The sequence below is a fragment of the Chiloscyllium punctatum genome, chromosome 9, assembly GCF_047496795.1.
Source record: "Chiloscyllium punctatum isolate Juve2018m chromosome 9, sChiPun1.3, whole genome shotgun sequence".
NCBI classification, from domain to species: Eukaryota; Metazoa; Chordata; class Chondrichthyes; order Orectolobiformes; family Hemiscylliidae; genus Chiloscyllium; species Chiloscyllium punctatum.
The window spans coordinates 37,099,546-37,126,855 of NC_092747.1; the positions used below are offsets into that span (position 1 = coordinate 37,099,546).

At 41.0% G+C, this 27,310-nt stretch overlaps 1 protein-coding gene across 4 annotated transcripts in view; it reads right to left on the bottom strand.

The window, feature by feature from the left end:
• The window catches only part of rxfp2b (relaxin family peptide receptor 2b), a 158,282-nt gene that overhangs the window by 54,028 nt on the left and 76,944 nt on the right, over positions 1-27,310 (bottom strand). For all 4 annotated transcript variants that reach the window (XR_011961498.1, XM_072577251.1, XM_072577252.1 and 1 more), the window contains 5 exons: positions 26,188-26,259; positions 23,208-23,279; positions 5,366-5,437; positions 694-768; positions 454-525 (listed from right to left, as the gene is read on the bottom strand). Coding sequence is in view for 3 of the 4 variants with exons in the window: in XM_072577251.1 (XP_072433352.1) it covers positions 454-525; positions 694-768; positions 5,366-5,437; positions 23,208-23,279; positions 26,188-26,259 (363 nt within the window). In the remaining variant the exon portion in view is untranslated. The remainder of the gene's footprint in view (positions 1-453; positions 526-693; positions 769-5,365; positions 5,438-23,207; positions 23,280-26,187; positions 26,260-27,310) is intronic.

The following is a 27,310-nucleotide window of genomic DNA, read 5'->3' on the forward strand; positions in this document are numbered from 1 at the left end:
TATCTTGAGAAATTCTCGCTGTGTCCTTCAGGTTTCTGCAAAGGAGTTTCTGGATGGGTTGCTGCTACATGATATGTGTAAAATTCAATGGATTATATTCAAAGGCACCAATTTGTACTTTTGAAACATAATCGTCAAAACAGCAGATAGTTTTCCATCAAATCAACACCCTTTTGTTATAAAGGTAGAGTTTACGTGATTAAGTCAGTATAAAACTGAATTATGAATGGACAGAACTGCAGAACACAATGCCAGAAGCACTGGTTAAAAATCCATCTATTACCAATGTAGTGAAGATAATTTAATTGTCCAGTCAAAGGCTATGATAGTGAACTTTCAAATATTTGCATTTCTCTGTTAAAGCAGCAACAATGTGAATGAACGAACTTACTTATTGTGGATTTTTCCCACTTTTTTATCTTACAACGGATTTATCTGCATAAACATACTTACAGTACAATCAGTTTATCACATCCCAGGAAAGTTGAGTAATTTAAGGACTTGATACGATTACTGTCAAAGTCTCTAAAAAAGTTGGAAACAAAACAAATTTGAGCATAGCTAAAATAGGATTAATTGGATTGTAATAACTGTTTAGAAAATAAAGTCAATATGTGAAAGATCTGAAAACACAAATTACATCAGAAAGAAAAATACTAACTTTCTAAATAAGTAGAAATTGTATTCACTCACAGCCAATACACATTTGGGATTTCAGCACATATTGTTTTCTTTGGCAGATTTTCCAGTAAATTGTTAACCATCGATCTAAAGCAAAACAGATTTACTACAGTATGTTGCAGAAATATGATGTAGCAAAAGAACACAATTACAAACGAAGAAGGTAATTATTTATTGGCTTGAAATAATTAATATTGATATTATTAAATTGTTAATATTAATTCTGCAACCTTCAACTTTCTACCTCCATATGCAAGGAACCTACCCTGTTTTCATTAGCTGCTTGTAATGCTTGAAAAATGTCCCAACACAATTTTGGATCAGATGTCTCTGAAGCTCCCTTTGGGTAAGGAACATTTGTCTGTGAAATTGGCTCAAATCATATTCATTTTCTACTCTTGAGTGGGACACACCAAGCCATAATTTCTGCCCCAAATCTTTCTAGTGACTGAGAAACATAGAACATAGAACAATACAGCACAATACAGGCTCTTTGGCCCTTGATGTTGTGCTCACCTTTTATCCTTCTCTAAGATTAGACTAACCTACATAACCTTCATTGTACTATCTTCCTTGTGCCTATCCAAGAGTTGCTTAAATGTCCCTAATATATCTAACTGTACAATCACTGCTGGCAGTGCATTCCATGCACCCACCACTCTCTATGTAAAGAACCTACCTCTGACATCACCCCTAAACCTTGCTCTAATCACCTTAAAATTATGCCCCCTTGTGATAGCCACTTCCACCCTGGGAAAAGCTCTCTGGCCATCCACTCTATCTATGCCTCTCATCATCTTGTATACCTATATCAAGTCACCTTTCATCATTCTTCACTCCAATGAGAAAAACCCTAGTTCCTACAACCATTCTTTATAAGACATACCCTCCAGTCCAGGCAGCATCCTGGTAACTCTCCTCTGCACCCTCTCTAAAGCTTCCACATCCTTCCTATAATGAGTTGACCAGAACGGAACACAATATTCTAAGTGTGGTCTAACCAGGGCTCGATAGAGCTGCAGCAGAACCTCACGGCTCTTAAACCCAACCCCCCCCCACTAATGAAAGCCATATGTCAACCCGATCAACTTGGATGACACCTTTGAGGGATCTATGGACATGGACCCAAGATCCCTTTGTTCCTCCACACTGCCAAGAATCCTGCCCTTAATCCTGTAATCTGCATTCAAATTCAACCTTCCAAAGTGAATCACTCCACAGTTTTCCAGGTTGAAATCCATCTGCCACGTTTCAGCCCAATTCTGCATCCTATCAATGTCCCGTTGCAAACTACAACAGTCCTCCACACTATCTACCACTCCACCAATGTTCGTGTTATTGGCAAACTTACTAACCCACCCTTCCACTTCCTCATTCAAGTTATTTATAAAAAAAATCACAAAGAGCAGAGGTCCCAGAACCGATCCCTGCTGAAAACCACTGGTCACCAAGCTACCTGGCTGAATGCTTTCCATCTGCCATTAACCTCTGTCTTCTAAGGGTCAGCCAATTCTGTATCCAGATTGCTAGATTTCCCTGTATCCTATACATCCTTATTTCTGAATGAGCCTACCATGGGGAACCTTATCAAACGCCTTGCTAAAATCCATGAGCACCACATCCACTGGTCTATCTTCCTCAATGTGTTTTGTCACATCCTCAAAGAATTCAATAAGGTTTGTGAAGCTTGAACTGCCCTCACAAAGCCATGTTGACTATCTCTAATCAAGCTATGGTTTTCCAAGTAATCAAAAATCCTGTCTGTCAGAATTCTCTCTAATACTTTACCCACCACAGACATGAAACTGGCTAGTCTGTTATTCCCAGGTTTATCTCTATTACCATTCTTGAACTAGGGAATAACATTTTCCACCATCCAATCATCTGGCACTATTCCAGTGGGCACAAAGATCATCACCAAAGGCATGGCAATCTCTTCCCTCCCTTCCTATAGAATCCTAGGGTATATTCTATCTGGCCCAGAGGACTTATCTATCTATGATTTCCAAAATGTTCAGCATATCCTCCTACTTAACATCAACCTGTTTCAGCATATCAGTCTGTTTCATGTTGTCCTCAGCAACACCAAGGTCCCTCTCAGTAGTGAATATTGAAGCAAAGTATTCATTAAGGACCTTCCCTACATCCTCCAATTCCAGGCATGAGTTCCCTCCACTATTCCTGATCGGCCCCACCCTCATTCTGGCCATCCTCTTGTTCCTCACACGCCTTGGGGGTTTCCTTAATCCTACTCATCATTACTTTTTCATGCTCCCTTCTAGCTCTCTTAAGTCCATTCTTCAGTTCCTTCTAGGCTATCTTGTAACCCTCTAGAGCCCTGTCAGATCCTTGCCTCCTCAACTGTAAGTAAGCTTCCTTCTTCCTCTTACAATATGTTCCACATCCTTTGTCACCCAAGGTTCTTTCAACCTACCATCCCTTCCTTGCTTCAGTGGGACAAACCTGCCCAGCACTATTAGCAAGTGCTTCCTAAACAACCTCCACATTTCTGTTGTGTATTTCCGTGAGAACATCTGCTCCCAATTTAGGTGCCCCAGTTCCTGCCCAATAGCATTGTAATGCCCCCTCCCTTCATTAAATACTTTCCCATACTGTCTGCTCCTATCCCACTCCATGCTTATAGTAAAGGTCAGGGTGTTGTGATCTGACACCCGGCCTGGTTCGTTGCCAAGCATCAAATCCAATATGGCCTCCCCTCCAGTTGGCCTATCTACATATTGAGTCAGGAACCCTTCTTGGACACACCTGACAAAAACTGCTCCATCCAAACTATTTGAAATAAGGTGGTTCCAATCAATATTGGGAAGATAACGTCACCCATGACAACAGCCCTGTTACTTCTGCACCTTTCTAAAATCTGCTTCCCAATCTGCTCCTCATGTCTCTATTGCTATTGAGGGGTCTGTAAAAAAATCCAAATAAAGTGACTGTTTCTGATTTCCACCCATAATGACTCAGTAGACAAATCTTCCTCAATAACCTCCCTTTCTACAGGTGTGATATTATCCCTGATTAGCAATGCCACTCCTCTGCCTCTTTTACACCCCCCCACCATTCCATTTGAAACAGCTAAACTCTGGAACATCCAACAACCATTCCTGCCCCTAAGATATCCAAGTCTCCATAATGGCCACAATATCATAGTTCCAAGTACTGATCCATGCTCTAAGTTCATCATCCTTAATGCTGATACTTCTTGCATTAAAATAGACACACTTCAATGCATCCCACTGACAGCAGCTTTTCCCTATCAAGTGCCTTTCCCTCCTCACAGACTCTCTGCATGCTGTGTCTGACTGTTCACTACATACTCCATCATTTGATCCGTAGCTCTGGTTCCCATCCCCCTGCCAATATAGTTTAAACCCTCCCGAAGAGCTCTAGCAAACCTCCCAAAGGAGTTGATCCAAGTAAGAAAAGTACTTGAAAGAGCATGGATACATGATTAAATGTAAACAATTTAGAAAAGGTTCATCACAAATTTATCAACTATATATCAAGGATTGGCAAAATAATAAAATTGATTCTTTGTTTGAAAGTAAGACTACATTCGGGAAGGTATGTGGACATATCTGACCTGTAGCACTGCTGCTCTGTACTGTCTACAGATTTATGTGAATATATCACATCCTGTCTTGTTTTGGATAGCAGTTTTAAGATTTCCACCTTTAAAAGTATAAGAACACCACAACAGTTCTGAGACTGGAGAAGTGATATTCACAAATGAAGCAAAGGCCATGAGAACAGGGATAGTATTACAGACCAGGTTAGTTGATGGTCAAAGGACAAAAGGATAAAGGGATGTAAGAACAAGACAAATAAATGGAATTAAGGCTACTGCTCACATGGAGGATAAATACTACTTCAGATTCATGTTGTGATCCCAAGGTAATTTTATGCAGTTACATTGTGCTTTCTTCCAATAACGTGAAGGACTTATATCTTCAGCTTAAATGTTATGCTACCCATGTTAGTTGTATGACCAGGGCAAATTGTTAAAGTTGTAAATTTCCCCATTGTCAGTTTTTCTAGTTTTGAAGTTTGACATGTGAGGACGACACCTGCAGGTTAATTTTGATGTTTTAAAAATCCTTTTTGGGCATTTTGTGGGTTCTAACAGGAATGAAATGGATAACAGGGACAAAACAAATTAGTTGTTGAATGCACAAATTTCAAATCACTGACTATAGGCCTCAAATGTGAATTTCTAAGGTAGGTTTGATTGGAGGAAAATGGTATTGCTGAATCTCAGATGATACTGTTCTCCCTGCTCATGTTTGCAAAAGTAAGCAGAAGAGAGAAAACTGGATCAATTGTTTGATGGCATGTTTGAATATTTATTTGGTAGGTACAGTATTATGTAGATTATTTTAAGGCAAAATGAAATATTCTAAAAGAATAAGCAAGATGACTCATCAGTAGCAGTGAGCTCAATGAATTTTTGTGTGAGCAATACATTTTCTATAATGCATTCTGCATCATATCCTATACATCAGAGAAATTTGAAAATAAATCAGCCTTATTTAGAACAATGGCATCAGTAAATTAGTTGTAAACATTTTAATACCTTTAAGACCACTAAAATATGAACGGCAGTAAATTGACATCATAAAGAGAACCCACTGAATATTTACAAAATTGTAAGTGAAAGAAATGAACTTACAAAATCAACAAAGACTTCAGTCCAATAAAAAATGATGGTGATATTTTTGATATAAAGTTGTCATCAAGAAATCTGAAAGAATAATTGCAGTATCTCAAGTAAAACACACAAAATACGCAAGACTTAGGTTGAAAGATTTTGCTTTTGAGACTATAACTTCAAGTTTTCCCTCTCTGAAGGTGAGAAGCGGCAGTGAAAAGGGGACATAATGAGATGAGTTGGTCCTGACTGAAACTTGCTCCCTTCTCATCACTCTCTTCACATCATTTTAGTGCTGAATGAGCAGGTTCATTGGGACTTTTTATTCACAAGTCATTAAAGTTCTTAACTGGTCGATTCAAGAACCCTTAAGTTCCTCGATCTGCCACTTTTCCAAACACTGGCCTCTCCAGCAATGGTGAAATGTTACCCAAATGGGAAAACCAGGATGAACTATCTTCTGGTTGAAGGGGTGGTAGCCAAACTCCAGTCCTTCTCTCTGAGCCCTGACTCCCATCTCCCTACCCCATTACAAGAAGATACAAATGATTCTTTTTCGCACTGCTGGATCCTCCAATGTGTAGTCCTCAATCAGCAGAACTTATGACCAAAAAGCTTCCTACCTCTGATTGGCCAGCAGCTGCTAGTGACCCAAACGCAGTGTCAAGGGCTATGATAAGGCTGTCACACTGCCTGTCATCTCTTAATGGAACTGACTGATGGATTATCAGGTGGTTTATCTTGGGACAGGCGCTTTTGTCACCATCTAACATTTTCGCCCCCATACTTCGAAAACATATTGGAAAATCAGATCCGAATTGCATGGGCAGGGGTGTTAGGGGCCCATCAATTAATCAACTTTCAGACACCATTAAAGATTATGGAAGAGATAGAATCAATGAAGATCTGCTCTTCCAATGAGACATTCTGTCTTTTTCATACTTCTCCAATCACATGTTCTCTCTCCCCACTCTTGCTTCTCCTCAAGATATAAACAATGACTACAGGAGCAGCAAGAGCAGGAGGGAATCGGTTGTCATGTTAATAAGAACAATTTAATAATTAATTGCTTGGGATTGATTAATGCACTGGGTTAATTTATTGGGAACAGTAAAACATGTTATAATTTATGAAGCAGGCATTACAGCAACTGCCTGATTTCTATGTGTGCAGTTTTCAAACTCAAAGCAGACTAATAACCAGGCAGGAGAAAGTGAGGACTGCAGATGCTGGATATCAGAGCTGAAAATGTGTTGCTGGAAAAGCACAGCAGGTCAGGCAGCATCCAAGGAACAGGAGAATCGACGTTTCAGGCATGAGCCCTTCTTCAGGAATGAGGAAAGTGTGTCCAGCAGACTAAGATAAAAGGTAGGGAGGAGGGACTTGGGGGAGGGGGCATTGTAAATGTGATAGGCGGAAGGAGGTCAAGGTGAGGGTGATAGGCCGGAGTGGGGGTGGGGGCGGAGAGGTCAGGAGGAAGATTGCAGGTTAGGAAGGCGGTGCTGAGTTCGAGGGATTTGACTGAGAAAAGGTGGGGGGAGGGGAAATGAGGAAACTGGAGAAATCTGAGTTCATCCCTTGTGGTTGGAGGGTTCCTCGGCGGAAGATGAGGTGCTCTTCCTCCAACCGTCGTGTTGCTATGGTCTGGCGATGGAGGAGTCCAAGGACCTGCATGTCACTCCACCAAGGACATGCAGGTCCTTGGACTCCTCCATCGCCAGACCATAGCAACACGACGGTTGGAGGAAGAGCACCTCATCTTCCGCCTAGGAACCCTCCAACCACAAGGGATGAACTCAGATTTCTCCAGTTTCCTCATTTCCCCTCCCGCCACCTTGTCTCAGTCAAATCCCTCGAACTCAGCACCGCCTTCCTAACCTGCAATCTTCCTCCTGACCTCTCCGCCCCCACCCCCACTCCGGCCTATCACCCTCACCTTGACCTCCTTCCGCCTATCACATTTATAATGCCCCTCCCCCAAGTCCCTCCTCCCTACCTTTTATCTTAGCCTGCTGGACACACTTTCCTCATTCCTGAAGAAGGGCTCATGCCTGAAATGTCGATTCTCCTGCTCCTTGGATGCGCCTGACCTGCTGTGCTTTTCCAGCAACACATTTTCAGCTCTAATAACCAGGCAGAGCTACAACATTGTATATATACAGCACATGGAGTCCTTAAAGGTGAATTATTTTAAAGGCAGGGTACACAAACAACATCTGTATCCTTTCCAAAAGAAAGTTTAGCTATTTACAAGTGTACAATAATTTTTGTGTATTTTTAATTGAATTCTGAAATGAGAAAAGAACTGTCTTAAAAGCCAAGGATTGGTGTAGGATTGCTACATGTTTCAATGCTGTGACATCCTCAGTGCTCCAACTCTTTGACACCACCCCCCTCACCTCCATCCAAGGCCCCAAACATTCCTTCCAGTTGAAACAAATGTTCACCTGCCTCTCTGGTCTTCTCTACATCGGGAAAACTGAACGCAAACTTAGGGAATGGTTCACCAAGCATCTCAAGTCCTGAAGAAAGGTCATACCTAAAATGTCGATTTCTCCACCTGCTGATGCTGCCTGGCTTGTTGTGTTCTTTCAGCCTCCTGCCTGTTTACATGTTGTTGAAAGCCAGTAACCTGACATTCATTGTATGCAGCGTCTGTACAGCTGCCTGTTCAAGCAGTAATTGAAGTTCTTTTTGCAAATCAGTTGGAGTCAAGGAGTTGTATACAAATGCTGCTCTGATTGACAACAAGTAGTAGGATGTATGTGCATGCAAGGGGTGTTTATAACGGGATTTTATTTAGTGGGGTTAAATACTGACAGTTCCTAATTATTTACCTGTAGTTAGAGTAGACTTACTTCTAATAAATAGTAATGTTTTGTAAAGTAGAGAAATCTACTCATGGTTTCTTAAACCTGGAGTTTCGAAGACAGATAATTTGAGAACTCTGCATATTTTTGTAAAAAATTTTAACTTTTGTGATGACTCTGGGAATACTATTTTATTTCTACTGTGCTACTCCAATGAATGATGACAGAAGGAGCATCCATTCTGGATGTAATTTGCTGATATATCCTGATGTCATGGTGGTGATTATCCATCGCTCCTGTTTATATTTGGAAGCTTGTAGATGATGCAACAGGACTGGAAACTAGTTGGGAAACTAGAACACAACTGATGTGTCCTCAGTTCTGTCTCACCACTGTGCTGTTATGTGTGGTGATCACATAGGATCTCAGTTCTGAGCATATTCTTGTCCCTTTGTCTGGTTGAAATGTGCCTTCTGTGGGTTCCTGAATGTGAACTTGTCCCATTAGTAGTTTTGACAACTTTGTAAAAAATGTTAATGATGCACAATGGTAATTTTCTGTTGGAATTTTATAAGCTGCTCTCAAGTTTCAAAAAGCGTATTTTGGGCATGAGTTGGTAAATTGGTACACACTGCCAAATATGAGTCATGTTCACCTGATAGAATGAGTACACTCAGAGGTATTGCTCTCAAATATAACATTGGAACGTGTAGATCTTGCTTGATCTGTCTACATTTGAGGATAAAGTAATTCACTGTGTGAATAATAACACATTAGACTTGGGGTAACGCTGAAAAAAAGTAATGTGGTCGATATCCCATTTATTACGTATGTCTTGGAATGACTTACCAGTAAATTATGGCCCATTTTCCATTATGTTTGGAATAAAATTAACAGATTCAATCTTAACAATATGCCACTATAATAAGCTAAAATTGAGATTTTAGTGTGTGTGTGACAGTATGTTGAACAAATTGTGCAATTAATGATTGATGGGATACTTAGTAATCAACGATGACAATGTACTTATTTCCATGAATATGAAAAAGGTTAGATGCAATTTTGAACCAAGGATAGGCAGTGACCTCTTTGCATTTATGTGGCATATGCTCTTGGCATATCCTTTAACTAAACTCACAATCATAACCTTGGAACTTTTTCAGAAAATGCTTCATGGTCAATGATTTTCATTAAATCATAGCCAGTTATTTGTGGTTAGTTTCTATCATAAATCTTTTGCCAAATATATAGGTATGAAAAATCATGCCTCTGAAATCTAAAGCTAATAGACAAAATGTTATAGGGCTCTGAGCAATGTGGACTATGAGGAGATTTGTGGCAAAATTATGTGAGCAATACAATGAGGCCAATCTTGATATCAGGAGCATCTCACTTTATTTATTGTGGTGTCGGTGAAAGGTGAAGCGAGTTTCTCATGTGGAAATGGTGAGTTGCCAAATGGGAATTACTGCTTATTAAATGCCTTGTTAATGGACAACTTACCTCATTAATAGGCGGCAGGAGAAGTGCTAAATGAATATTTTTCGGCAGTATTCACATTGGAAAAAGACAATATTGTCAATTGAGAATACTGAGACACAGGCTACTAGACCAGATGGGATTCAGGTTCACAAGGAGGAGATATTAGCAATTCTGGAAAGTGTGAAAATAGATAAGTTCCCTGGGTCAGATGGGATTTATCCTAGGGTTCTCTGGGAAGCGACGGAGGAGATTGGAGAGCCTTTGGCTTTGATTTTTATGTCATCATTGTCTATTGGAATAGTGCCAAAAGACTAGAGGATAGCAAATGTTGTCCCCTTGTTCAAGAAGGGGAGTAGAGACAACCCTGGTAATTATAGACCAGTGAGCCTTACTATGGTTGTGGTTAAAGTATTGGAAAAGGTTATAAGAGATAAGATTTGTAATCATTTAGAAAGGAATAAGTTGATCGGTTTTGTGAAGGGTAGGTCGTGCCTCACAAACCTTACTGAGTTCTTTCAGAAGGTGACCTAACAGGTGGATGAGGGTAAAGCGGTTGGTGTGGCGTTTATGGATTTCAGTAAGACATTTGATAGCGTTCCCCATGGTGGGTTATTGCACAAAATACGGAGGAATGGGATTGAGGGTTATTTAGTGGTTTGGATCAGAAATTGGTTAGCTGAAAGACAGAGGCTAGTGGTTGATGCGAAATGTTTATCCTGGAGTTCAGTTACTAATGGGGTACTGCAAGGATCTGTTTTGGGTCCGCTGCTGTTTGTCATTTTTATAAATGACCTGGATGAGAGCGTTGAAGGATGGGTTAGTAAATTTACAGTTAACACTCTGGTTGGTGGAGTTGTGAAGAGTGCTGAAGGATGTTGCAGGTTGCTGAGGGACATCGGTAAACTGCAGACCTGGGCTGAGAGGTGGCAAATGGAGTTTAATATGGAAAAGCGTGAGGTAATTCACTTTGGAAGAAGCAACAGAAATAAAGAGTGTTGGGCTAATGATAAGATTCTTGGCAATGTTGATAAGCAGAGAGATCTTGGTGTCTATGTCCATAGACCCCTGAAATGTGCCACCCAGGTTGATAGGGTTGTTAACTAGTCATAGAACATAGAACATAGAACATAGAACAATACAGCACAGAACAGGCCCTTCGGCCCACGATGTTGTGCCGAACTTCTATCCTAGATTAAGCACCCATCCATGTACCTATCCAAATGCCGCTTAAAGGTCGCCAATGAATCTGACTCTACCACTCCCACGGGCAGCGCATTCCATGCCCCCACCACTCTCTGGGTGAAGAACCCACCCCTGACATCTCCCCTATACCTTCCACCCTTCACCTTAAATTTATGTCCCCTTGTAACACTCTGTTGTACCCGGGGAAAAAGTTTCTGACTGTCTACTCTATCTATTCCTCTGATCATCTTATAAACCTCTATCAAGTCACCCCTCATCCTTCGCCGTTCCAACGAGAAAAGGCCGAGAACTCTCAACCTATCCTCGTACGACCTACTCTCCATTCCAGGCAACATCCTGGTAAATCTTCTCTGCACCCTCTCCAAAGCTTCCACATCTTTCCTAAAGTGAGGCGACCAGAACTGCACACAGTACTCCAAATGTGGCCTAACCAAAGTCCTGTACAGCTGCAACATCACCTCACGACTCTTGAATTCAATCCCTCTGCTAATGAACGATAATACTCCATAGGCCTTCTTACAAACTCTATCCACCTGAGTGGCAACCTTCAAAGATCTATGTACATAGACCCCAAGATCCCTCTGTTCCTCCACCTGACCAAGAACCCTACCATTAACCCTGTATTCCGCATTCTTATTTGTTCTTCCAAAATGGACAACTTCACACTTGGCAGGGTTGAACTCCATCTGCCACTCCTCAGCCCAGCTCTGCATCATATCTAAGTCCCTCTGCAGCCGACAACAGCCCTCCTCACTGTCCACAACTCCACCTATCTTTGTATCATCTGCAAATTTACTGACCCACCCTTCGACTCCCTCATCTAAGTCATTAATAAAAATTACAAACAGCAGAGGACCCAGAACTGATCCCTGCAGAACTCCACTTGTAACTGGACTCCATGCTGAATATTTACCATCTACTACCACTCTCTGACTTCGACCGGTTAGCCAGTTTTCTATCCAATTGGCCAAATTTCCCTCTATCCCATGCCTCCTGACTTTCCGCGTAAGCCTACCATGGGGAACCTTATCAAATGCCTTACTAAAATCCATGTACACTACATCCACTGCTCTACCCTCATCCACATGCTTGGTCACCTCCTCGAAGAATTCAATAAGACTTGTAAGGCAAGACCTACCCTTCACAAATCCGTGCTGGCTGTCCCTAATCAAGCAGTGCCGTTCCAGATACTCGTAAATCCTATCCCTCAGTACCCTTTCCATTACTTTGCCTACCACAGAAGTAAGACTAACTGGCCTGTAATTCCCGGGGTTATCCCTATTTCCTTTTTTGAACAGGGGCACAACATTCGCTACTCTCCAGTCCCCTGGTACCACCCCCGTTGCCAGTGAAGACGAGAAGATCATTGCCAACGGTACTGCAATTTCCTCTCTTGCTTCCCACATAATCCTAGGATATATCCCGTCAGGCCCGGGGGACTTGTCTATCCTCAAGTTGTTCAAAATGTCCAACACATCTTCCTTAGCTTTTATTGGAAGAGGAATTGAGTTTCGGAGCCATGAGGGCATGTTGCAGCTGTATAAAACTCTGGTGCTGCCACACTTGGAGTATTGCGTACAGTTCTGGTCACCACATTATAGGAAGTATGTGGAAGCTTTGTAAAGGGTTCAGAGATGATTTACTAGGATGTTATCTGGTATAGAGGGAAGGTCTTATGAGGAAAGGCTGAGGGACATGGGGCTGTTTTCGTTAGAGAGAAGGTTAAGAGGTGACTTAATTGAGACATATAACTAGACGGTAAAATAGGGTGGACAGTGAGAGCCTTTTTCCTTGGATGGTGATGACTAGCACGAGGGGACATAGCTTTAAGTTGAGGGGTGATAAATATACGACAGATGTCAGACATAGATTCTTTGCTCAGAGAGTAGTAGGGGCATGGAACGCCCTGCCTGCAACAGTAGTAGACTCGTCAACTTTAAGGGCATTTAAATTGTCATTGGATAAACATCTGGATGAAAATGGAATAGTGTAGGATAGATAGGCTTTAGCTTGGTTCCACAGGTCAGCGCAACATTGAGGGCTGAAAAGCCTGTACTGCGCTGCAATGTTCCTTGTTCTAATACTCAGCTGCCTTTCTTACTATACTGATCAAAAAAGCTAGGTATCAAGGTAATTTGACATGGAAATCAAAGTGGGTACTTGGCATCAGCTCACCCCTTGCTCTGAAAGACCTCCATGTTGCTTTGTTTCAAATTGGATCTTAGAGCATGATCTGCATGTAAGAATATTAGCACCTGGCATTTGCAAATGCCTCATGACCATAATGGCACCTGTCTGATAAACTGTAGAGTGCTCTGGAAGCGCAGACTTGCATTGCAGGGCACACCAGCAAGTGGCATTGATTGAAAGGCTACACAGGAGCAGTATGAGCACAGGAATACATTGCACACAGGGACAGGCATTCAGCTCATGTGTTGGACCAGGTTGCATCTCAGGCCGACTCAATTACTCTGAGTGCTCACTCACTAGTACCTACTTTTATACTTGCAACATCTATGCCGTGGCAAAAAACAACCAGGTAGCTTGCCTTTCTGGTCAGCAGCCCTCAGTCAAGGGGGCATGCTGCTTGCAGTACAGCAGAGTATTACATTACACTTGTACCTGCACTATGTGTGAACAGCTTATGAGACAAACATATTTATGTGCAGTAAGCAAATAGACACAGTGTTAGGAGAATTGTCCTCATCCTAATGTCTCCCTGTCCCAATATTTCTGAGTTAGATAGTTGAATTGTATCCTTCTACATCACTCTTATTGTCTCTGTCATCTCCCACTACACTTATTAGGTGGTATGCTTGTTCCTCCTTATCCTCTTCACTATGATATGTTTCCAGCATATAACCTAACTGGTGTTTTTTCCTATGGTCACGTGTATTTATCAGATAAATCACTTTACTAACACTCCTAACTACCTTGTATTGACCAAATGAATTTCACTTCAGAGATTCAAATGGCAAATGCAGTAATATAAATACTTCATCTTTCACTTGAAACATTCTACTTGCTGGTTATTGTTCTGCCCATTCTTCCATTTTGACGTTCAAACTTTCAAATGTTCATGTGCTATCTTACACTCTCCTGTAATTCTTTCTAGACATGGACATGTAATTCAACATAGAGTCATAGAGGTGTACCGCATGGAAACAGACCCTTTGGTCCAACCCGTCCATGCCGACCAGATATCCCAACCCAATCTAGTCCCACCTGCCAGCACCCGGCCCATATCCCTCCAAACCCTTCCTATTCATATACACATCCAAATGCCTCTTAAATGTTGCAATTGTACCAGCCTCCACCACATCCTCTGGCAGCTCATTCCATACACATACCACCCTTTGTGTCTCTTTTATATCTTTTCCCTCTCACCCTAAGCCTATGCCTTCTAGTTTTGGACTCCCCGACCCCAGCGAAAAGACTTTGCCCATTTACCCTATCCATGCCCTCATAATTTTGGAAACCTCTATAAGGTCACCCTTCAGCCTCCGACGCTCCAGGGAAAACAGCCCCAGCCTTTTAAGCCTCTCCCTATAGCTCAAACCCTCCAATCCTGGCAACATCCTTGTAAATCTTTTCTGAACCCATTCAAGTTTCGCAACATATTTCCGACCTGAAGGAGACCAGAATTGCATGCAATATTCCAACAGTGGCCTAACCAATGTCCTGTACAGCCGCAACATAACCCCCCCAACTCCTGTACTCAATACTCTGACCAATAAAGGAAAGCATAACAAACGCCTTCTTTACTATCCTATCTACCTGTGACTCCACTTTCAAGGAGCTATGAACCTGCACTCCAAGGTCTCTTTGTTCAGCAACACTCCCTAGGACCTTACCATTACGTGTATACGTCCTGCTAAGATTTGCTTCCCCAAAATGCAGCACCTTGCATTTCTCTGAATTAAACTCCATCTGCCACTTCTCAGTCCATTGGCCCACCTGATCAAGATCCATTGTAATCTGAGGTAACCTTCTTCGTTGTCCACTACATCTCCAATTTTGGTGTCATCTGCAAATTTACTAACTGTACTTCTCATGCTCGCACCCAAATCATTTATGTTAATGACAAAAAAGTAGAGGACCCAGCACCAATCCTTGTGGCACTCCACTGGTCACAGGCCTCCAGTCTGAAAAACAACCCTCCACCACCACCCTCTGTCTTCTACTTTTGAGCCAGTTCTGTATCCAAATAGCTAGTTCTCCCTGTATTCCGTGAGCTCTAATCTTGCTAACCAGTCTCCCATGGGGAACCTTGTCGAACACCTTACTGAAGTCCATATTGATCACATCACCACTCTGCCCTCATCAATCCTTTTTGTTACTTCCTCAAAAAACTCAAATAAGTTTGTGAGACATGATTTCCCATGCACAAAACCATGTTGACTATCCTTAATCAGTCCTTGCTTTTCCAAATACATGTACATCCTGTCCCTCAGGATTCCCTCAAACAACTTGCCCACCACCAAAGTCAGGCTCACTGATCTATAGTTCCCTGGCTTGTCCTTACCACCCTTCTTAAACAGTGGCACCATGTTAGCTTTCCTTAATCAATTTTAATGGACCACTAATTTCATGACCATAATCTAATTCAAATGGACTAAACCAAGCAGATTCATTAAGAATCTGAGAGCAAATAGTTAAAAATCTAATCCTCTGTCCCAATTCTTTGTGTATTCATGACAGAATGCCATAATCATTGTTTTAGGTCTCTGATAGTAGGCTTCCATAGCTCCCCTTGTTGCTGATTGATTTCAGTTGACCTCAACTGTTTTATACTTAGACAGCCAAGCATCTCCTTGAAAACTTTAGTCATAAATTTAAAACCTTGATTAGTCAGTATCTTGATACGCCATAGCAACTAAAATGCTGCATAAACATTTCCATTATTACCTGAACTATAATTATTCACAAAAGAACAGCTTATAGGAACCAGGTAGTTATATCAACAATCACAAGGACATACGGATGTCAGTAGTTATAACACACAATCTAGTTATACATGACCAAATAGCTCATCAAAAACTGGTATCGGTATCAAAGGTGCTGATTTGATTACATATTAAGGGTCTCCTACTGCCTGACTTGCATGGTATGTTTTAAAGAATTACAGTATGCCTTTATAAAGTCACGGGCATATAAAATACCTGTATTCGATTCCTGCATTTTTGTATTCCTATATGGCTTACCATACGAACTTCATGTGTTTCTCACATTATCGCCTTATGATATCTGGGTAGTACTACTATCTGGTGAACAACCATGCATTCTTATTTGCTGGTTTGTGAGGATGACTCCACTTCCTCTTCAAAACTCCATTTTTAATATAATCACAAACTAGAACTCCTTTAGCCTCATCTTCAACGTTGGCCAGCTGCTAACTTTCTTAACTTTATATCTGCTTCCTGACTTCAATTAACAAGACATGCTAAATATTCCCTTTTGAACTATTCTTGTTCCTAAATAAAATTTCAGCAGCCCTAACACCATTTGCGATTTCACTGCAACCTTTAGTGATGAACTTGATTTAGCCATTGCACTAGTCACTACACAAAGTGAAATCACCCAGAACCTGTTTGTAATACTATTCCATCTCTGTAACCACAACTACAACTTTTGTGATTATAGGCAAGCTATGACTTTCACTGCTACAAAATCATTCCCCAGGAATACATTAAGTTTGTCCATAACTAGTTTCTTAACTAATGCAATGACTGCTAATTCAGACAAACCACACTTCAGTTGAAATTTGTACAATGGAACTGGGATACACTCTTCTGCTGACTCATTTACTAACATGCTGGCTTTTACTCAATTCTCTGAAGGGAGAATTAAATCCCTTTCCAGCAAGAGAGTTTGAGTAGCCTCTATCTCTTTGTACAGCTATGGGCTTGCATGCTTCCTTTTAAGAAAAAGGGGTCCTGCATTCTGCATTCACAGCAATGTTTACCTCTGGTCTCTTAGTTGTAGTTAAAGTTACAATCTGCTCTAAGGCATTTTCCTTTTGAATTTCTTTTTCAGACTCATTACTATGAACTCCAATAGGTTCCTCTCAACGTCCAGCATTCTGAACAAATGTGTTCTACCCTGTTGCAATGGATACATCTGGGCTGGTGATTTTCACCTCTACCTTCACTACCTACCCTTCAAAGCTGTGAAGAAAACTTTGGGACATCTTCAGCAATCCTTTTCTTACCCTGGCTACTTGTGTTCCTCTCATTCTCCCATTTCCTATCTCTCCTTAATGTATGAGAGTGACAGAAAAAATATTTAGCAAATGGTTTAACTCATAATCACCAGCCATTATATTGCCTGTCTATATATTGCAAGTGTTCAGTCCTCAGCTTGGGTTAGTATTGGTGCAGGTCGGCTGAAGGTTCTGAGGGAGTGTGAAGGCAGTGCAGAGATCAGGCTGGATTCGTAGTCTGGGGTGTTATGGGCTGGGTGAAAGCAAGTGGAGAAGAAAATGTTGCAGGCAGTTCCGAGAGTGCAGAGCTTGAGCTTTTGAGGCAGATGGGTACAGTACTAGAGATAGACTGAGTGTGAGGTAGCAGAGAGATTAATGTGGCACTTCCACTCGTGGAGCAGAGAAGGTCATTGACTTTCTTACAGTACTGCTGGCCACTCTTAGAATCATAGAATCACAGAAATGATACAGCATAGAAAGGAGCTATTTAATCCATCTTTGTTCATGCTGACCCTTTTGCACTGTAGAGATGGCATTGCCCTGGGTGGTTTGGGCTGTTAAGGTCTGGTGGTGTGACCTCCTCTGTCAGTCGTGTGGAAACAGAACTTTGCACCACCATCTTGACCAAGACTTCCAGATCCCTATCAGAGAATTGTGGTGAAATCTTCCCCTTCTCAGACATTTTAACAATAAGTCCTTGAATGCCAGAGCTTGTCCAGATTCACATTGACCTTTTAAAAATAGCCTGGCCTCAAAAACTGCCAGTCTTTCAGCAGATATTGTTGAGTGGCAAGTTGTTCCAGGAATTGTACTTAGAATCATAGAATTATAGAGATGTACAGCACGGAAACAAACCCTTCAGTTCAACTTGTCTATGTTGACCAGATATCCTAAATTAATCTAGTCCTATTTGCCAGCATTTGACCCATTTCTCTCTAAACCCTTCCTATTTATATATTCATCCAAATGCCTTTTAAATGTTGTAATTGTACCAGCCTCCATTACTTCCTCTGGCAGTTCATTCCATACATGTACTACACTCTGCATGAAAAAGTTATTCCTTATGTCCCTTTTAAATCTTTCCCCTCTCACTTTAAAACTATGCCTTCTAGTTTTGGAGTCTGCCACCCTGAGGAAAAGACCTTGTCTGTTCACCCTATCTATGCTTCTCATGATTGTATAAACTTCTATAACATCACCCATCAGCCTCTGATGTTCCATGGAAAACAACCACAGCGTATCCAGCCTCTTCCAATAACTCAAACATTCCAACCCTGGCAACATCCTTGTAAATCTTTTCTAAACCGTTTCAAGTTTCACAACATCTTTCATATAGTGAGATGGTTCTAGAATCAGACAAGAGGGATCCTGCAGGGGTGGGGTAAGTAGTTAATGAGCTGAGTTTGTTTTCATATGGTGAGAAATTTCAGTTGGCATTATGGTCAAAACCCTCCAAAAAGCAGAACACAACTCACATTTAGTCAAGAAATGAATAATGTTCAGCCCATGAACTCCATTCTATCTCTAGACACCTGAAGTGAGATTTTGAACTTCATGTACTGACTTACTGCACCTGAAGTTGCTATACTTATTCCAGGCTCAAGAACATTCCACTTCCTGTGATTAAAATAGTCCTGCACGCATCTTTGATTAAGGTTTGTGTTAAGATTTGTAGCTCAGGTGCCGGTTGTCATGGTATGTTCGCCGAGCTGGAAAGTTGATTTGCAAACATTTCATCCTCTGTCTACATCTTTGATGTAATCCCCTCCCTGGGTGGGCCTTGGGCCTTGTGCCTGCAAAACAGATGCACACTTGAGCACAGGTTTAGAGGCTGGTGTGAGAGAAATGGATTTGAATTCATGGGACATTAACATCAGTACTGGAAAAGAAGGCATCTGTTCTCATGAACCATGCAGGGACCAGAGTCCTAGCTAATCATATAACTAGGGCTGTAGGCAGAGTTTTACACTAATTGTTGGGGGGGGGGGAGATGGGGGCTCAGTTACAAAAGTGTCAGGGGAAATTAGAAAACCCAAATTAAAGGAGGAGGTAAGAATGCAGAACTCAGGAGAGATTATTAAATTCTCCAGCACAGACACAAATCGGACAGAGTGTTTGGAAAGGGTTAGCAATTGAACTTCAAGCACACTGGATAAACAAATGACATTGAGAAGAGGGCCAGTTAATACAGGACTGAAGGTGTTATATCTGAATGCACGCAGTTCAAGGAATAAGGCAAATGAGCTTACAGTGCAGATTGAAATTGGCAGGTATGATGTGATGGGCATCATGGAGACGTGGCTGCAGGGGGATCAGAATTTGGAGCTGAATATTTAAGGATATACATCCTATCAAAAAGATAGGCAGGTAGGTAGAGGTTGGGTTGCCTTATTAGCAAGAAATGAAATTAAATCAATAGTAAGAAACGAAGTAGGACCAGAATCTGTGTGGGTGGAATTGAGGAACGGCAAAGAGAGAAGTGGGCGGCACGGTGGCACAGTGGTTAGCACTGCTGCCTCACAGCACCAGAGACCTGGGTTCAATTCCCGCCTCTGGTGACTCTCTGCGTGGAGTTTGCACATTCTCCCCGTGTCTGTGTGGGTTTCCTCCAGGTGCTCCGGTTTCCTCCCACAATCCAAAAAAATGTGCAGGTTAGGGTGGGTTGCGCTTTGGCGGGTCGGTGTGGACGTGTTGGGCCAAAGGGCCTGTTTCCATACTGTAAGTAATTTAATCTAATCTAAACCATAGTTGGGGTTATGTATTGGCCTCCAAACAGTAGTTAGGAGCTGGAAACAGATGATACCAAGAGATAGAAAGATGTGTAGGAAAGGCAAAGTTTCAGTGATCACAGGGGATTTTGATATGCAGGTAGACTGAGAAAATCAGGTTGGTAGTAGATTGGAAGAAAAGGAATTTGTGGAGTGTCTATGAGATGGCTTTTTACAGCAGCTTGTGACGGAGTCCACGAGGGAACAGGCAATACTGGATTTAGTGTTGTGCAATGAGGCAGACTTGATAAGGGAGCTTAAGGTGAAGGAACCCTTAGGAGACAGTAATCATAATATAATGTAATTTACTCTGCAATTTGAGTGGGAGAAGATAGAATCAGCTGAATAAAGGCAACTATTGAGGCATGAGGGTGGAGGTGGATAGAATTGACTGGAAGAGGAGCTTAGCAGGAAAGACAGTGGAACAGCGATGGCAGGAGTTTCTGGGACTTATTCAGGAGACACAACAGATATTCATTCTGAGGAAAAGGAAGCATGGTACATGGAGGATGAGGCAACCATGGCTGACTATGGAAGTCAGGGATGGCATAAAAGCAAAAGAGAAAGTATATAATATGGCGAAGGGCAGTGGGAAACCAGAGGATTGGAAGCTTACAAAGACCAACAGAGGGCAACAAAGAAAACAAGGAGGGAGAAGATTAAATACATGGGTAAGCTAGCCAGTAATATAAAGAAAGACTGTCAGAGTTTCTTTAGGTATACAAAAGGCAAAAGATAGGCAAAAATGGACATTGGGCTACTGGAAAATGGCACTGGAAAGATAGTAGTGGGGAACAAAGAAATGGCTGAGGAACTGAATAATTACTTTGCGATGGAAGGCACGAATAATATCCCAAAAAACTCAAGAGATTAAGTGGCAGAGCTGAGTATGGTGGCCAAGGAGGAGGTGCTAGAAAAACTGAATGGCCTGAAGTTGGATAATTCACCTAGACCAGATGGACTACACCCCAGAGTTCTAAGGGAGATAGCTGAAGAGATAGTGGAGGTGTTAGTGGTAATCTTTCAAGAATTGCTAGAGTCAGGGAGAGTCCCAGAGGATTAGAAAATTACCAACGTGACACCCCTTGTTTAAAAAAGGGAGTATAGCCAAAGATAGAGAATTACAAACCGATTAGCCTAACCTCGGTTGTGGGTAAGATACAGGAATCCATTGTGAAGAATGAGATTTCTGAATACTTGGATTTGTATGTTAAAATAGGGCAAAATCAGTATGGTTTCATCAAGGTGTGGACATGCCTGATAAATCTGCTAGAATTCTTTGAGGAAGTAATGAGCAGGTTAGACCAATGAGAGCCAATGGATGTTATCTACCTGGATTTCCAGAAGGCCTTTGACAAAGTGCCGCACAAGAGGCTACTAAGTAAGTTAAGGGTCCATGCCTAGAGGCAAGGTGCTAGCATGAACCTAGCTGTCTGGCAGAAAGCAGAGAGTAGGGATAAAAGGCTCTTTCTTCAGGATGGCACCCCATGACAAATGGTGTTCTGCAAAGCTCAGTGATGGAACCACAACTTTTCACTTTATACATTAACAATCTAGATGAAGGAACTGAGGGCATTCTGGTTAAGTTTGCAGACAATACAACAATAGGTAGAAGGACAGGTAGCACTGAGGAGGTGGGGAGGCAGTAGAAGGACTTAGACAGGTTAGGAGAGTGGGCAAAGAAGTGGCAGATGGGAACGTGTGAGGTCATGCACTTTGGTAGGAAGAATAGAGGCACACACTATTTTCTAAGTGGGGAGAAAATTCAGAATTCTGAAGTGCAAAGTGACTTATGAGTTCTAGTCCAGGATTCTTTCAAGGTAAACTTGCAGGTTGAGTCAGTAGTTAGGAAGGCAAATGCAATGATGGCATTTATTTTGAGAAGACTTGAATATAAAAGCAGGGATATACTTCTGTGGCTCTATAAGGCTCTGGTCAGACCACATTTGGAGTATTGTGCATAGCTTTGGACCTCATATCTCAGGAAGTGTGCACTGGCCCTGGAGCGTGTTCAGAGGAGGTTCATATTAATGGTCCCAAGAATAGAAAGCTTAACATATCAGGAATGTTTGAAGACTCTGGGTCCATACTCGATGGAGTTTAAAAGAATGAGAGGTGGATCTAATTGAAATTTACAGAAAACTGAATGGCCTGGACAAAGTGGATGTTGGGAAAATATTTCCATTGGTAGGAAAGACTAGAACCCAAGGGCACAGGCTTAGAGAAAAGGGAAGACCTAGTTGAACTTAGATAAATAGAATCTTCTTCAGCCAGAGAGTGGTGAATCTATGGAATTCATTGCCACAGAACGCTATGGAGGCCAGGTCATTGAGTGTATATAAAACTGAAAGGGGATCAAAGGTTATGAGGAGAAAGGGGGAGAATGGGGTCAAGAAACTTACCAGTCATAATTGAATGGTGGACTAGACCTGGTGGGCTGAATGGCCTAATTTCTGCTCCTATGTTTTATGGTCCTATAGGCCCAAGACACTTTGATTTACAGTGGTTCTCAACCTTTGACATTAAGATACTTCTGTCTGCTCCTGGGGCAGAATGGATGGAGGTTGTGAATTCGATCCTAAAAATATAGAACACTCACCTGCCTTTCCTAAGCCTGTACCAAAAACCCTGTGGACCATCCATTAGCTAGTGTCAGGGCCCAAGGTACTACAACATATTCCACAAACTGCCTCTGCACTGGTGCAGCCTTATGTTATTGCTATACTAAACCTTTAGTACTTCATGCCAAATATGTGAGAAAGTTGCGTACTAAGGTTGGAGCCAGCTATAGTATACAGTGCTGGTCCTTATCAAGCCACATTTCTTTAAGCATTTGATAACACACCCCTTACCCATACCATAATTTACAGTAGGTTGATGTGCACATCCAAATTACTGAATCTCCATAACCAGAATATAATTCTGTGAAATTATCCCCATAATGACAAACTTGTTCACAAAAATGATCAGTCTCATTTCTAACTTCACTAATGAATTTATATGAGGAATTATACCTACAATTTATTTGGTGTTACAGATTGCAGGAGATGGAAGCAGAAAATTACATCTAAATTTAAACTCCAAAGGTACCTAATGCATCAATTAGTTACTCTTAACACTTGTATGTTAAAAATCTAACTCAAATGAAAAATTCTCTTCACTAGCATAAGAACCTTTCAAAATTAAATCAAACTGTCTATGTGGCCAAAACTTCAATTTAAAATGTAATGCTTACTCTAACAAACACATAATTAGCAAGTAGTCAAAAAATGTTGTGAATTAAAGTATTCTTCAAAAGTTATTTATAATAGACTGGAAATGATCAAGCAATACACTGTAAAATTATTGATGCTGCACTATAGCAGCAGAACAGCACTGTGGGACAGATAGACACTTACAAAATTTCCAGTTTATGAAGGTCTTGAAATATTCTTGGCTTCAGAACTGTGATTCTATTATGACTGATGTACCTAGAAAACAAAAGATAATGTGCACTGAAATAACCTTGCAAACAAAACCATTACAATTATTTATAATAGATCTATAAATATTTAAAAAATAGAGATAATATAAAGAAAATGAGAAAGATAACAAACCATCCTGATTACACTGCTTATTTTCATTGTAGAATTGGATAATTTTTGGAATGATGTCATTAATTGACCAAATAATAAAATACTTCCATTAAATTTACTGAGGATACAAAGCAACTACTATAAAAGTACACTTTGTCCCAATAAATATAAATAGGATAACACATTGGCTAATATTTTTAAAGGTAAACAACAAAATAGCTGGACGAAAATTTTCTGCAATATATTTTAGGAATAAAAAAGCCTGGTTATGGGACAACAGTAAACTTACTGCCACATAAACATGAGTGATAACATAGGATGCTCAAGTTCAGTTTTGCTGTGAATGTCTAATTAAATATTGTTGAAATATAGGTCTTCTTAGGAATCACCCTTTGCCATGACCCTAACAATCATTAAGTACTATTAAATCTATTTCAAATCAGTGTTCCGACCATTCCAAATATATTAAGACTCTTTTTATTTAAATGGCTGATTTCTTCTTCTCAGGGCTCTGACCAATTTATATGCTGCAATTTGGAAGAGATAGAAAAATCCAGTTTAAACTTCAATTTCTCTAAACTCTGCTTAAAGGTAACATTTTCACTTTTGTTCAGTATTGGCAGGTTTCAGAAGTAAATTATTTTTTAGACAAGACAATGCTTGTGGTTTCATAGATTACTATTTTCTCACTTAAGTTGGAGAGTGAAGTTTTTCCATAAGGGAGACTGCAATGTAAGTCATTTGTAAGCTTTGTGCTAACTACTTATCACCATTCAGCACGCAGTCCACATGAAACAGGCTGCTGACTGGCAGCCTATTTGGAAGGGGTGGGGCAGATGCATGTGCGTCTAGGATAATTTTAACTTTGCTTGCCCTTCTTAAAGGGTAGATGCACGCTGGCTGCAGCAGGCGGTGGAATAGAAAATGAAGGAAGTGTGGCAATAGAGAAGCATGTCTGATACAGGGTTGCTGATTTCATGCTGGAGGTCTAAGACCAAGAGGTGAAAAGGAGAATAGCCTTTCTGCAAAAAGCATATACTGCTAAGGAAACAGGAGCAGGTAACCACACAGGCCAATTCAAAGAGCCCAGTAAATCTGACTGTAGTGTTGGCAGAACATTAATGTCCTCACACAAGGTCAGTGACTGCAGCTTCAGACGCCATATTCTGCCCACTGCATCAACAACCTCATACACTGTTCAAAGCAACAATTCCCATCCTTTGCTCATATGAGGACTGTAGCAATCAGAATACATGCCTAACATCCATGTCCTCTGCTTCATTCTCATACATTGTTGCAACCTCACATCCACAGCTCATAATTTTCACACACTTTGAGTTATTCAGTATGGCAGACATCACATAAGCACATTGCAACACAATCATTGACATTCTTACTTGTTGGGCTAAATGATACATAACTAGAAGTAGCAGCAGAGGGGACAGACATCTGGGCCCTGAATCTCCTGGGCCCTGTGGAGGAGATGGCCCTGTGAATCATTGGGTGAATTATTGGCCCCGTGAAGTCAATGTGAAATGGTCTGAGAACATTCAGAATTATCTTCATGGCATATGAAACTTCTCAAGTCCAACTTCATCCCCATTCTGCAACTTAGAATGAAGTACAAGTCATACATGTTGTGACCGTGGGAGCTTCTTTTACCCAGCCAACATCTCCTCCCTCACCTCAAACCATTTCTTGTGCATTTATGTTTTCACATATCCAGTAACTGCTGTGGAGATGGGTAATGTATCTTCACCATTGAAGGGGTCAGCTTTTAAAAAATTCATTCATGGGACGTAGGTACCATTGGTGAGGCCAGCGTTTACCGTTAATTCCTAGTTGCCCAGAGGGTAGTTAGGAGTCAACCACATCACATCATTCCATTGTGGGTCTGGAGTTTGAAGTCACATGTAGACCAGACCAGATTTTCCAACAATTGACATTGATTTCATCACTGGATTTAATTCCATATTTTTATTGAGTTCAAATTCTACTATCTGCCATTTCAGGATTCAAAGCCAGGTTCCCCATAACAATATCTGGGTCTCTGAATTAGTAGTGCATTAAAATACCACTAAGCCATTGTCTCCTCTTATGGAAGATAAGGAAGAGCAGATGCCTGAAGAAGAAGCATCATCATGTGCTGTGACATTTGCTGACACCAGCTTAGCTTCTAGCACTTTGACTATTGTAGAAGGAAATTTAGAGGCTGGATGAGCACATTGTGGGTTATGAACCATAAGTTGATCATAGACAGGCCATGCCAAAATGTGTCCCACCGGTAATCTCACCCTGTGGAAAGGAGTTATACTTGTTGACAACTCAGATAAAGGCTTCACTGAGGTGGCTGTACAGAAAATAGTTGATAGAAACATATGCTAGAATACTTAGTGCAATGGTTGGCCTGCCACAAGCCTGTTGTTATTGTCAAGGAGCAAGGAGAATGCACAGATCCAATTTGATGCAAGGCTTTGTGCAGATCTTGGAACTGTTCCTTTCCAGCATGGAAAAGGAAATCACCTACATGATAGGAATTGTGGATTCCTTCCAGTTATGTGGTGTAGCAACAGGTGCCTGATATTTCAATTTCCATAGTGGCACAGGCAGAGGCTGCAGTGGAAGGTCAGCCTGAGCTAAACTTGTTGCCATGGAAGATTTATTTAGTGTCATGCAGGCTCAGACTGCTGCCATCATGAATGTGAAAGCCAAATATCTACTCACAGTAAACAAGCAATCCATGCTATTTATGTTTAAACAGGAAAATATTGTCAGCCTTATCACTAAGCATTAACTCACTTACAGTCGTCTGAGTTTGTAAAGTCCAGAAAATGCAGTTTTTGAGATGGATCTGATCTGGTTATTCTGTAGATATCTACAAGGCAAAAGCATAACAACATTGTAGTTACATTATTAAAGATAATGGCTTAGATTTTACAATAAGAATTATGGTGACATTATTTGTATTTGTAGTCACTTCTGCTCGGAAAATGGCAACAAATTTTGGAGCTTCACATCTGCAGTTAAATTCAATGATGATGCTTTCACCACCACCTTTTAGGACAAAAAATTGACAATCCTTTGAGAGAAAGTATTTCCAGATCCTTTTTTTTGGTTCCACTTCTAGGGAAGAAACATTATTGTGTCTGTTATCTGTTTTGTAGGTTTCACTAAGATCACCTCTCATTCTTCCAAATTCCAGAAAACCTAGGCCCAATTTACTCAGTTATAGGACAAGTACATCATTCCAAGGATTAGTCTACCCAACATTTGTTGTAGTGACAGCAATGGGGATAAATTCTTCATTAAATATTGAGACCAAATTACAAATAATATTCTAAGTGAGGTCTCATTAAAGCAGTGTACAATTGCTGTAAAATTTCTTTATGCTTTACATCATGAGCATAGTGAAGAAGGGGTCATTGACAATATTATCAAATGACAATTGCTCACTTTGGGTTCTGTCAGGCCACTCAGCTCCTGACCTCATACAGCTTTGGTCCAAACATGGATTAAGGAGTTGAATTCCAGACATTGATGAGAATGAATGCCCTTGATATCAAGGCACCATTTGATCAAGTACGGCATTAAAGAATGCGAGCAAAATTGGAATTAACAGAATCAGAGGAAAATCTGTCGACTGGGATATACCCAGCACAAATATAAATACTGTATAATCATATATAACCTTATGAATACTGTGGATACAAGAACAGGACAGAGGCTAGGACATTATAGAAGCTCAACACCACTCATGGTGCTGGATGGCAACCTGCTTAATTGGCACATCCCCATCACTTTCAACCTTCACTCTCTTCACCACTGAAACACAGTGTTAACAGTGTGTACCGTTTACAAGGTGTACTACAGAAATTTACCAAGGATTGCAAACCAACAACGTCTACTAACCAGGTCAAGAGTTGCAG